Source organism: Oculina patagonica, chromosome 5 (assembly GCF_052425735.1).
Source record: "Oculina patagonica isolate OP01 chromosome 5, crgOcupat, whole genome shotgun sequence".
Classification (NCBI taxonomy): domain Eukaryota; kingdom Metazoa; phylum Cnidaria; class Anthozoa; order Scleractinia; family Oculinidae; genus Oculina; species Oculina patagonica.
In genome coordinates this window covers 7,802,238-7,815,255 of record NC_135762.1, presented here as the reverse complement: position 1 = coordinate 7,815,255, position 13,018 = coordinate 7,802,238, and the positions used below count along the sequence as shown (strand labels likewise).

At 38.3% G+C, this 13,018-nt stretch overlaps 1 protein-coding gene across 1 annotated transcript; it reads left to right on the top strand.

The window, feature by feature from the left end:
• The first annotated feature begins 30 nt into the window (after positions 1-30).
• Positions 31-12,745, top strand: LOC144655316 (ubiquitin-protein ligase E3A-like). The gene is made up of 12 exons (XM_078515538.1): positions 31-219; positions 363-404; positions 3,760-3,959; positions 4,181-5,241; positions 5,835-5,979; positions 7,133-7,338; positions 7,947-8,111; positions 8,841-8,894; positions 9,431-9,532; positions 10,036-10,109; positions 10,669-10,812; positions 11,546-12,745. Exons 1-12 carry the CDS (start codon positions 164-166, stop codon positions 11,664-11,666), a joined length of 2,370 nt encoding a protein of 789 aa, XP_078371664.1. The 5' UTR covers positions 31-163; the 3' UTR covers positions 11,667-12,745.
• Positions 12,746-13,018: the final 273 nt, after the last annotated feature.

Genomic DNA, 13,018 nt, shown 5'->3' with positions numbered 1-13,018 from the left:
CTCCGGGTCAGATAATATCCCACAATTCCCCACTCGCTGAGTCATGGAGCACACATGACATGTCGAAGCATCATGGATGAGTTTCCTGGAAGGAGAATTCAACTTTGGCCATCGCTCTCGTCGTCAAGATAACAAATTTTCACTTTAACACGAGATAGTCTTTATGTCGAACACAAATAATTGCTCATCGGATGCTAAGGGCGGCCGTAACGAGTCCAGGTAGGCTAACTTGAGCTTGCATGTTTGTGACAAAGCCCTTTTTAGCCGGTCGTTTATCGATTAGTGCTTGTTGTCGATTCGTGATTTGCACGCTGTTTTTCGGTGCATCGACGTTTTCTTTATGGTTTGATTTTATTCTAAAGGAATTGTAGCCAAGATACCGATGGTGAGGACAATACGGACATGTAAGTACCACTTATATTTGTGCATTTCACATGTGACAATTTTATACAGGCTTCGATTGACCTAAATTAAACTTATCTTAATTTGACGCTCGGTTAATTCTAACACTCTCGAAGAATCAGTTATTATTTAATCTTTATCCTTCTATGTTTTCATTAAGTTAAGTCTCGAGGCGTTTTCTTATCATCTGCAACTTTCACAGACCTTTTTTATCGTCTTGGCAACGTACGGCTAACCATGAATTAATGTGATGTGTTTTCAATTAAATTGAACTCTTGGATTTCTAGTTGGCGTGTTTGTTTGGTTTACACTTTACATAAAATGCTTACGTATTGGTGGAACAAATTAAGCTTATCTATGTGGTACTGTGGTACATAATGGATTCCCAGATGGTGGGACTAGTTAGTGAACTACTTGTTAGATTAACTGTTATTATTATCCAACTGCACTTTTTGGAGTACAAATATTTGTACTCTATAAGACGGGTTTAACAGGTTCCATATTCATCTTGAGTGTGCAATTGATTCAAAAACATTGGAAAGTCAGCATTCTGGGAAAAGAAAACATTAGATAATAAATTTCTTATAAGACATTTTAGTGATACAGTCAACTCTCTCTAAGACGGACACCATAGGGACCGGCCCCAGCTGTCCGTCTTAGAGAGGTGTCCGCCTTATAGAGAGTCGAGGTAACGCGACACCATAAATTTTAAGAAGATAAACCTAAACGGCTATACACAACGAATACACGCCTGTTATGAGTCGCTTACTTTAGCAAAACCTATAACGTGGAACAAAAACCGCATCAGAAATTCGACTTGTTTGTTCATTACAAACGGTAATACTGTGAGAAGAAAACTACCTCTTTGGTGCCATATGCTTAAGGAATACGTTATAGCAGATTGTCATTGGGTAAGTTTGGTATTCTAAAGGCGCTGACGTACTATGCTAAAATGTTGATACCAAGTTTCGAAGTTTAATTCACTAAAAAAATAACTTTTTGTTTGTGTCCGTTGGCGGTTTCAAAGTGTCCGTTGTCCGTCTTAGAGAGGTGTCCGTCTTACAGAGAGTTTTGTTACAGTAAAATGACTGAAAAACGGCAGGGACCATCACCAGGTGTCCGTCTTTTGGAGGTGTCTGTCTTATAGAGGTGTCCGTTAAGGGAGAGTTGACTGTACATGTAGTATTGCAATACATTTTTACTTGTCATTTGTATTTTGACTCGCCCTTTCGGGCTTGCCAAAATACCACAAGACTTGTAAAAATATACAGCCAGTCTACACACTTAATGTCTAATAAGATATATTTATCTATATGAAAATAATAATTTATTATGTAAATTTATTTTATTATCCAACTTAACCTTGTGGAGTACAAATAAAAGTGAGATATTTGTGGATTTAACCCTCAGACGTATAAGCAAACCCGTACCCCACCATGGTACAAGTGGGTGGGGGGGAATGGAACCCCTCCCCAGGGTTTTCGTTCTATTAGTACGTAGCGAAACTATTTTGCACTGAGTAGAAAGCCCTTAGCTTACTCTACAATTTGACATAAATTCTGTTGACTGTGACGTCATATGACATCATCTGATGTCATTAGAGCTGCTATCTTGGATCTGCCATCTTGGATTTCATCAGTTTCTTAGAAAGTCAGAGAATAATGGAAATTAATGCAAAATCAAGCCAGAATGCTTATGGAATGTAAAATTAAACAAAACGTATATTATATTAAAAAAAAAAATGAAAAAAAGAAAGAACAATGTCAAAAATGGCAACTTTTGGCCAGACCTGCTTGTAATTATGATGTTGTCATGGTAACATCAAAAATCATGGACACATGTTTGCCACCCCCCCCCCCCCTTTGGTTAATAATTGTTAAGTAAGTTATTTAGTCACCATGGAAATAGCGAAGCGCACTATTACTAAAAATAGATTTCGCCACATGAGACCCCCCGCATGAGTCAGACAACAATTTGAGTTTGGCCAAAGGCTTTGTATGGAAAGGACGCATTCTTGACAAGAAAAAAAGGCTATAAAGGCTCAATTTGAGGCCGAGGCTTTCGAAAGGCCTGAAAAATGGTAGATTTCAAACACTCTTGCTTTAGTTAGTGAAAAACAGATTCAAGGTGTCCAAAACATGGCCCAAAATTGCATTTATTAGTCGAAGATCGGGCAATGACACCTTGATTCCCACTGCAAAATTATTCAGGTTGCCGTGAAATTTAAGCGGCGGATATCGAATTACTATCATTGGTTAGAGTATAGAATTGCGACAAAATGCAAAGAATACTTCTTGTATGTTTGCTTCATTTAGGCCCTGGAAAGAACGTCAATTACAAGAAATCATCCGAATTTGACGGCAGTGATATCCGGGCCGGCCGTCTGTTTTGAAAGATAGAGGGAGAAAATATTATGCTATTCACATACGACTTTCTCATGTAATAATCAGATATATCGTTGCAGTTTGAAGGGCTTTCCTTTTAATAAAGCTGCTATTTACATGTATCCCCATTGCTTTAAAAGACTGCAGCTAGTTGGGCTCGTCAGTCTAAATTGTATTTTGCCGCGACAACTCGGTGTAATGAAATAAATTGATCTCTGTTAATATTCGGGTCGGGCAAGGAGACCGATCGGACAAGCGTTTATTTGCGTAATTTTGTCGTGGCATACATCGGAGGTTGGCTCTGTTGTGTTGCACAATGAGCCACTTAAAACAGTGTGAAAATTCTGCATTTCGTGTACAAATAAATGTTTTCTTTCACCGAATAGGGCCTTTATAATCCATTCAATAGCTGAGGGGAAACATTACATTTCTTGAATAATCGCTTTTTTTGACAAACCTTTTGTTTCAAACAAGTTTTAAGCTTTTTACGTTGCCCAGCTTAGGTTTTCTCTCGAATTCTGAGCCCACCTGGCAATAGTATCGTGAAACAATCGCTAAATATGCCTCCAAAGTGCCCGCCAACTCCATTTTGCCATACATCGCTCTTACGGAGAGCGGTTTGTTTGTCTGACTTTTGTCCGAGTAACAACGGGGGTTAAAATTCTGTGACATCATCAGTGCGCTTCGCTATTGTCAGTATGCATACCATTTAGGGACTTCAAGACATACTAAGAAAAATCAGGGGGTAGGGATGGCCTGCCTTACTGCAAAGCCATGTACGATCCTTTTTTCAAAGCATCTTAGTTGTGGGGTGCTCTTGAGTCACTAAGTGCTAACATGTACAATTCACCAACTGAAAAAAAATGGTTATTCCAATACTGGAAAATTCCATTCTGTTAAAAGGCAAAGGGTTCTTGATGCAGTGGTTTTGATTTTTAATTTTTACTTTATTTTGTGCTATGAATTAATACAGGAAACGAGCAGCTGAGCAAAAGATCAAGAACTATTTTTTCCAGCTAACAGATGGGTGTGGCTCAGCGGAATGCAACAATGAATACTGTGCATCCAGTGGAAGAAAGCAGACCTCAAAAGATGACGCTGCTGCTTTAGCCTTGCAGTTGTTCATGAAGAAGGCTCGCCTTTGTGAGCCATTGCAAGAAAAAAATCACAAAGGTAATAATGTTGTCCTCGTACAATGATGTTATTCCTACTGTTGTCATTGGCTAAGTTATACATAAGGATGCAACGTTGCATAGTCTTGTGTAATTATAAAGCCCAGTCAAACAATTTTTGTTATTTGTATTTGAATGTTATCATTCTTTAAATGTCAATCTAACCAGTTAGTGGCCACATTTCTTTTGCAGTAGACTGACTGTTTCTTAATATTATTTTAGTTCCAACCAAAGAGGTCCCATTTCTAACGGAAAAATCATTCTTGTCAAACCTAAACTCATGCACGGAAGAAGGAAGTTACAAGAAACTTGTACACAGCATTGGTGTGGTGTTTTCTAGTTCTGAATCGTTAAACAAAAGTTTCTTGCTAGACTCGTCAACAAAACAAAAGATTGGAAGCAATGTTGACATTGAAGCTGTCCGACGTATGTATTCTGCCCTGTTTAAGACAGGAGATTCTTCAGTTGAGAATTCATTAATAAACTCCCTGGTTGCCTTAGCACCAACTCTGGAAATGGATCTCCGATACAATGCAAGCAAAGCCAGCAAGGATCCTAACTTCTTGAACCAATTTGTGATTATTATGGAAAACACAATGCTACAGAGTCCAGAATATCTAGATCAGGCTCTACCAAGTTTTCTGAAAGCCCTGCCATTACTTCCTGTTAAACTTCAAGCAAATTTAGTCCACATCTGGTCACAGTTTTCAAGCCAGGAAATCAGGCGCATGGTTGAAACTCTTCAGCAGCTGATAACATACCAAGTATTAACAGGACCTAGTGCTACAGGTAATGCTCCGGTGCAAGACGACGATGCAATTGTGGCTGCAACTAAAACAATGAAACTGCTGCATTACGCTAGTATAATGGGCGGAATGTTTGATCAAACATTGAACGATAGCCATGACGGAGCTGCGGCAGGTAACAATCATGATCATGACGACCCTCTCCTGAAGGAATTGAACATTGATGTGGCAGACTGTCGCAAGCCGCTAGTTAAATTTGAAGAATTTGTCAATGATCCATTAAATGACCAAATCGAGGTCGACCGTGACTTTACTTACTTTAAGAACGAGCAACAGAGCAAGTTTTCTTTTCTCAAGTACAACTTCATTCTTTCTACTGCTACAAAGAGTATGGGTTTGTTTTACGACAATCGGGTGCGCATGTACAGTGAAAGAAGGCTGACTTTACTATACAGTCTTGTGAGGAACCAGCACGCAACACCATACCTGAGACTCAAAGTCCGACGAGACCACCTTATTGAAGATGCTCTTGTCAATGTAAGTACAGAACATGTACATGTGTTTGTTGTGGTTCAAATTAATTTTAACTTTGGTTTAAAATTTTTCAAACCAATCTTTAGTTTTTTACTGTCTAAAATTTATTATCGTAATCTAAAACAACGGCAAATAAACCAAAGATGCATTTGAACCACAACATATATGTTGCAGTTAATTTTTTTATTTTAACTACTAGTTAGTTTTTTCTAACTTTTTAGTTTTTTTTATACCAGGTAGATAATAGGGTTAGGGTTGGGGTATGGGTTGGAGTCTTAAAAATAGTAGTTCACCCAACGTTTCCCACGTGGCAAAGTGGATAAAGGGTTGGACAGCAAATTCAGAGGTTATGATAGCACTTACAGTTGTAGGGGAGGGGATAATGGCAGATAATAGGAGAGGGTTAGTAAGAATGTGGTGTCGGGGGCTGATACATCAAGGGAGTGGAGGTGTTTTACTTTTTCTGCCTATTAACCTAGTATAAAAAAAACTAGTTGGAAAAAAATAACTAGTTAAAAATAAACTAAGATAACAAATTAACTGCAACATATACATTGCACTGTCATTACCCTATTTCTTATGTACACTGTAACCAGCTTGAGATAACTTCAAAAGACAATCCATCAGATCTTAAGAAGCAGCTGTATGTTGAGTTTGAAGGAGAGCAAGGAATTGACGAAGGAGGTGTGTCCAAGGAGTTCTTTCAACTGATTGTAGAGGAAATATTCAACCCTGATTATGGTGAGTACAATTTTTACAGTTACCTCTGCAAATACATGTAAGTGCTACACAGCTTATCACATGCTGCTTCTAAATCCTCTGTTTAGGAGGCAGTGATCAACTTCCCCTCCCCCTCCAAAAAATAGAATGCAAAAAAGTAATCTACATGTATAATTGGGAAGTTTTGATGAAAGATTGCTGGCCAGGCATTGTGTAGATTACATTAAGCTACATAAAATGATGTTAAAATCTTGAAATCGTCAGGAATTTGTGGATCTGTATGCCAATGTTATCCTTAAAAAACATCGCGCTTTCGGCTGCCAGTCTGCAGTCTTAAACCAATTCGCCAGAGGCTGCTGATTGGTAGCCAATAGCTCACTGTTTCTTTTTTTAACCAGAGAAGGTTTCATAAGATTTCTTATATGTTAATTTAAATGGGGTTACCGGTTTGTTTGATTTTCTTTGTCTAATTGAACAAAATGCTGGCAAATACAGCTGTTACTAAAACTTGTTTATATATGCAATAATAAACTTCATGTAAAACTTGCTGTTTCTTTATTTCAATCGATAAAAATGTTATAAATGTTAATGACCAACATGAAGTGTTTTCTATTTTGTTTTATTTGTAAGTTCCGGTAAAATGGTGGTCATAAGGTTTTTTTGGGCGAAAATACTCGGCTATAAGATGCACCCCGATTTTGCCATAAACTTCCCACAGAAAAACAGATTTTCCTCGAAAAGACCGTGCGCCTTATACATGTAACCGAATAACTACGGTAAATGTAAATTACTTTAACCAAGTTAACCAACAACAAGTGCATCTATGCAGTCAGCTGTCTTAAGGGTTTTGTTAGCTCTTGCCAGGCTCAGGATTCTACGTTCCTGGACATTATGGCAGCTTTATTCCATTGGGGGGGGGGGGGAACCACAGTGGAGGCCCCCTGGATATCCCAGGAACCCATCTTCCATATTCGCAAGGCAGTTGATTTAACTCTGGTTACTTGCCGATTTTTACTCCTAATGTAGAGCTTACTGTGTTAATGTTGTAAGTAGTGTTACGTTTGTAATGGTATTGTTTGTAAGTACCGGTATTGTTTTCTTTGTGTGTGTTGCAATAAAAATTTTTTACTCCTAATATAATATAAATATTAAATATTTCCACTTTGTCTCTCAGGGATGTTTAATATTGATGTAGCCACTCGTTACTGCTGGTTCAATCCCAACTCATTTGAGACAGATGGACAGTTCTCTTTGATTGGTTTGGTACTTGGCCTGGCTATCTACAACAACATCATTCTAGATGTGCATTTTCCGATGGTTGTATACAGAAAGCTGTTTGGCAAGAAAGGAACTTTTGAGGACCTGAAGGATTCACACTCTGTAAGTTGCTCATTTTTGTGCCCAAAGCCCTTTTCGCTTCTCTTAGCTAAGAGGGCTATTGGGACAAAATGTACCGTAAGTTGCGTGGGTTGCTTGGTTAGCTTAGTTTGTATCTGTCACCCAGATACTTCTCAGAAGGGAAATGTTTGGCTTGTGGTCACTCTGTGAGAAGGATAAGTACTGTGCTCCATCTACATGCCATTACATGTACCTTAGCCAAATTGCATGTACCCATTCCTGCCTGTCCCTTCCACTCAGGCCCTTAACACAATGCCTGCTCTACATGTACATGTATGTGCATGTTTACTCCAAAGAGTGCCAAAGATCAAAGTAAAAAAAAATTAAAAATAATGTTGCATTTTATGTTGAAAGAAAAGTTGAAAAGACATAAAGCTCCATGTAAACATGTTGCTCAGTGACTTTCATTGGAATGGTCACACACCTGAGTTTTATTCACAGACTAAAAGGTTACATGTAGAACCACATTTTAAGTTTTCATCTGGGAGTGAAAGAGTTAAATTGCATGGCCGATCTCATTTGAAGTTGATTTTATCATGTGGTGATAAATAATGTCGTGTGAAAGTTTCTTTTTATATTCTGCTCATCAGGGTCTTGCATCTGGACTTCAAGATCTGCTTGATTACGAGGGAGATGTAGAAAGTGAGATGATGATTAACTTCACAATTGGATACACAGACATGTTTGGCTCATCACTTACCAAGGAGCTGAAGGAGAATGGAGCAGAGATCACTGTTACCAATGGCAACAGACAGGTGATTGACAAGTCAGACCTAAAGGAGCAGTGTCACAATATTTAAGTCATTTTTTCAACTATTATACTTGTTAAAGTAAAATAGTAAGAGTAGTGAGGGCCTAATTTCACTCCTGAAAATTTTTTTGGTGTAAACTCTTAAGGGACTGTTTAAATTTCTCAAGGGAATATCCGAACTGTTATATATTGAAAGAAAAATGAATTCACTTACCTATTGTTGGTTGTGTTCTGTTTTTTTTTTTTTTTTTTTTTTTTTTCGATTTGATGGGTTGTTATCTATTGAAAGCCAAATAAATAAAGTTCACTTCTCACACACTACTGGGAGCCAAGCCAAGCCGAACCACACACTATTACAGCTCCTTTATTTTAGAACAAAAAGTAGAATCATGGCAACAAAGGAACTTGTTATCTCAAGACAGGTCTTGACTGAAAACCAAATTCTTGTAAGGTGAATTATACATGTAGAAAATAATTATATGAGAAAGAGTAAACTTGGAGAGTTGAGTTGTCAGGGTTTTCCTTTTCAAAAACAGTTGGGTGTAGAAGACTGCAAACAGGCAGCAAAATCAACATAATTTACCAACCCAAAGTGCAGTGAAGTGAAAATTAAGTTGCCAGTGAAGGAAACATTCACAGGGGGTGAAAATCACCTGTCACATGCAGAAAATGAAAACTCTGGTTGTTCTTGGGTCCAAAACAGTTAAAGTTGTATTTTGTTTTTAATATTCAGGAATTTGTGAATCTGTATGCTGATTTCATCCTTAACAAGTCTGTCGAGAGACAGGTATTGTGAAATATCTCTCCTGTTGTTTGTAATGCTCTCTATATCTGTCAGTGCATGTGTACATGTATAAAAACCCAAAAAAAAAAAAAAAAATATTTATTTTATAAACACACCCAACAACAAAAAAAAAAAAAAAAAACAAAAACAACCCAAAAACGTTCATAACTATAGTATGTGATCAGCTGTACAGAATGTCTCCTTTGCAATAGTGTTAGTATCTAAGAATAAGCCAAAGGTAAATAGCACATGTACATGTAATCAGACTTTTCAAACTGTCACTGGCTTGCCAGTGATATTAACCTCCCATGAAAAGACATGAACATGTCATCTATCTTTAGATGTTCTGTACCAAGATACTGTAGATGCTTTGGATCCTATTACATTTAATATACAACGCTTTTGTGTGAGAGGTTGTAGGGATGAATCCTTAAATTGTACAGGAAGCAAAGTAATATGTTCTAAATGTAACAAACAGTGATAATCAGTAGATGAGAAGTTCTATCAATAATTTTGTTATCAAAAACTTGTTTCTGCAGTTCAAGGCTTTTAAGCGTGGTTTTGACATGGTAGTGTCTGAGTCTCCTCTCAAAACATTCTTCCGTCCAGATGAGGTGGAGCTGCTGGTGACTGGTTGCCAGGTACACAAATTAAGTAAAGAAGTGATTAATGTGATGACAGATGTTTCTCAAAACTGATTGGTTAACAGCAGTGCAAAATATGAAATACTAGTGCTAGGTTGAAATGTGGACATGTAACAGTGCCAAATGAAAATATGCTATTAGAAAGTTAATCTACAGTTAATCTAATCCAAGCTGGTGGCCGGTCTGAAGCCATTAATTTTTGGTTTGAATTCTGGGGAGAACCTAGCCTGCACAACAGGCTGTGTAGTTTTGCGCACATACCATATTTATTGGATTAAGCACCCAACCTCAAATTAGTGCCCACCCCAAATACGTGCTCACCCTGAAGGTAGGAAAAGTTAATAAGCGCCCAGCGAAAAATTACACAGGCTAGGGAGAACCCAGGGATTAAGGTGTCAGTCCCAGGTTCATCTATGGGTTAGGCAGGCTAATAGTTCATGGGATCTAGTATGAAAAATCTTCTGCAATATTTCTCAATCGTTGCTTATATTATTCCTTAGGATTTTGACTTTGATGCACTGGAGAAGTCCACTGAATATGACAATGGGCTTACAGAGAGTTCAACATTGATCAAGTATTATAATCTTTTAAATATTATTAATTGTCTGGTTTTGAAACCATAACTAGCCTAGTAGTCCAAGGGTAGTAAAATATAGCCTACACACGGCCAGGGACAGTGACTGATGGCTTTTCCCCAGGCTGAGTCAAATGAAGTTAAGATTAAGTGTTTTTGCTTGTTTAATATTTTGTTCCAAAGAGTTTTGTACTTTTTTGACGTGTATAATTAATGCAAGATTGTAACCACCATGTTCACAAAAACACCTAGCCATGTAGTCACAACACACGTTCTACATGCATAACCTTAATTTGATAATAATTTCATTTGTTTATTTGAAGTAGTTTATATTGTGTGATCATCTGAAATTAAAGAACTACTGTTGGTGACTGATGTTTCAACAACCTTAGCAGAAGTCGTCTTTACCTAGAGTCAAGTGAAAGTTGTTGTCAGTCGATATACATAAGGCTGTTAGAAGTCTGGTCCATTGAAGCTGATTGGGCAGTTTTGCCGTGATGTTAACGTTTACTTTTTTTATTTGAAGTAATCTCACAAAACTCGCATGATGTGCTTGCAGGTGGTTCTGGGAACTGGTTCACAGCTTCTCTCTGGAACAAAAGAAGCAGCTGCTGATGTTCACAACAGGAAGTGACAGAATCCCAGTGGGCGGCTTCTCAAAGCTTCGACTCATCATTGCCAAGAATGGTCCTGATTCCGACAGGTACATTGCGCTTATTGTACCTTTCAGTGTTTAACTGGAATAACGGCCGATCAACGGACAATGTCCGGTCAAGATGACAATTTGTCCACACAAACTTTTGGTTTGCCTGTCATTTTGACTGGTTCATAAACTACAATCTCACATCAGTTTCAATTCTCAAAGCATAGTAATAGCCTTCTACTTTCTTGTTTAATTTGCTATTGCCGGTTAAGAATAACTACTTTCGAATAATTATGTTGACCAGTCAGAAACGAGACATGACTGAGCTAAAAGTTGTTTGGCTGGTCAACATGTATGACCGGCAACTGTCCAAACATTTTGAGCCCTGCCTTTCCCATTCAGATTTTCATTGGGGAATGGAACTTGGATAAAAGCATACTTACGAGAATTGGTCGAACTATTCATCAACATTTCATCTTTATCATTTTTTCACTGAGCTTAAAAATTTACCATCTTTCATTATTTATTACACACATGATGATTTTGACATTGCTGTTCCTAGCAGTATGCATGACACAGATGAACCTAGTAAATGGCTAGCTACCCTAGAGTCTTTCCATAGGTCAGTGGCTAGAGCACCCAGTACCTGGGAGGTAATGGGTTCGAATCGCATCGGGACTCAGAATTTTTCTTTATCCCACGCTCGTGTCACAATGAACATTTCTCCTTTATTTATATTATTATTGTTGTCGTACTGTCGTTTCACGTGTATTTTATCGTGTTTTCCTTGCAGGCTTCCCACCGCACACACGTGTTTTAATGTGCTTCTGCTCCCGGAGTACTCTAGCAGAGAAAAGCTGAAAGAAAGGCTCCTTAAAGCCATTACTCACGCTAAGGGCTTTGGTCTTCTGTAGAAGATACCAACAGAACACTAAAGCTGCTCTATCAACACAGTCCAGACAAAAATGTATAGTAGATGACAAAGTCAAACGGAACATGTGCCAATGAAAACTCAAGTTGTTCACTGTGGATAAAGTGTAACGTCTAGCCAGGAATTAATTACATGTACGAGTGGTGAACCACGAAAAATCCCACGAGAGACAAGACTTTTCAGCGTACACAGCATAAGTAAGATTGTGCAGACAACGAAATTATCAAGTTACGAGTGGGATATCCAGTTTGCTGTGCGTCACTAGTTTATCGCTGGCCCAGGTAACTACTGCGAACAGTACATTACGAAGGGAAAGCATCATTCTAAACTCCTCGTCTGGGAATCCGAATTGAATATGTAACGGCTTGCCAGTCTTCTTTTTGGCTTTATCCACCAGTCCATAACATATCTGGTGACGTAAATGAATCTTTAATTGTGCGATCACCCCCATTTAATTAGAGAATGTTTTGTTGGAGAAGAAACAGGTACAGTCAAATCTGAAGCGCGCACCTTAATGGAATGGCTCACTGGGAAGGCGTAGGCTAGCAAATTAACGTTTAGTGCCGGTAATTAAACTCAAATTTAGACTGCGAGCAGTCTCTCCTTTGCTATACAGAACTCGTGGCTTCGCCGCTCGTATATATCGCGCTCGCTCGCTTTCGCGGTCGACGTGCCCATGGATAGCAAAAGGAAGGCTGCTCACAGTCCAACTCAAATAAGTTCTGGTTCAAGACAATATCCCCTTGTTGATGAACTTCTTTCTTCTCGTTAACCAGTTCGCTTGACACTGAGGTTTTTGTAAGGAGAAATTTTATTTTAATCGGCGTCAAGTCTACTTGGAAGTCAAATGGTATTGTAGGGTATTTAGCATTGTGTTTGCGAAACTGTTCGCTTTAGCACTTGTTCGAAAAAAAATCCAAATGGGAACTTGTTTTACCAGTAATGGTGTTGATCGGTTTATAGTTAGTTGTAGATGCAAAGATAGTTTTCTTTTGTTAACAAAGTGAGAAGAAAAAGCTGTATTTTTGAAAATCAATTGGACATTAAATCTGTTAATACTGGTGCACGTGTGCTATTAATTTTTTCTCCTTTCCTGCCCCCGCAAACTATGCCATCTTCAATCATTTTTGTGTCTACTGCTCTGCTTAACCTCCGAAAAAAGAAACCGTTGAAAAAGGGAACAGGGTTGATATTTTGCGCCAATCAAGTTTTGGGTTTACAATCCGCGTTCTTCAGTAGTAAAGTGGTAGAAGAGAGCTCCTCACCCAAAACCTGATAAAAAAGCGACTTCTTTGTACTGTCTATATTCTACGAACCCATCCTTAGCGTCGAATG

Excerpts from the sequence above, each read along its gene's own strand:
- LOC144655316 (XM_078515538.1), top strand. The coding sequence starts at position 164 with ATGTCGAACACAAATAATTGCTCATCGGATGCTAAGGGCGGCCGTAAC. Across the intron at positions 5,980-7,132 it reads AATATTCAACCCTGATTATG|GGATGTTTAATATTGATGTA; the intron begins GTGAGTACAATT and ends TTTGTCTCTCAG. Across the intron at positions 7,339-7,946 it reads ACCTGAAGGATTCACACTCT|GGTCTTGCATCTGGACTTCA; the intron begins GTAAGTTGCTCA and ends TCTGCTCATCAG.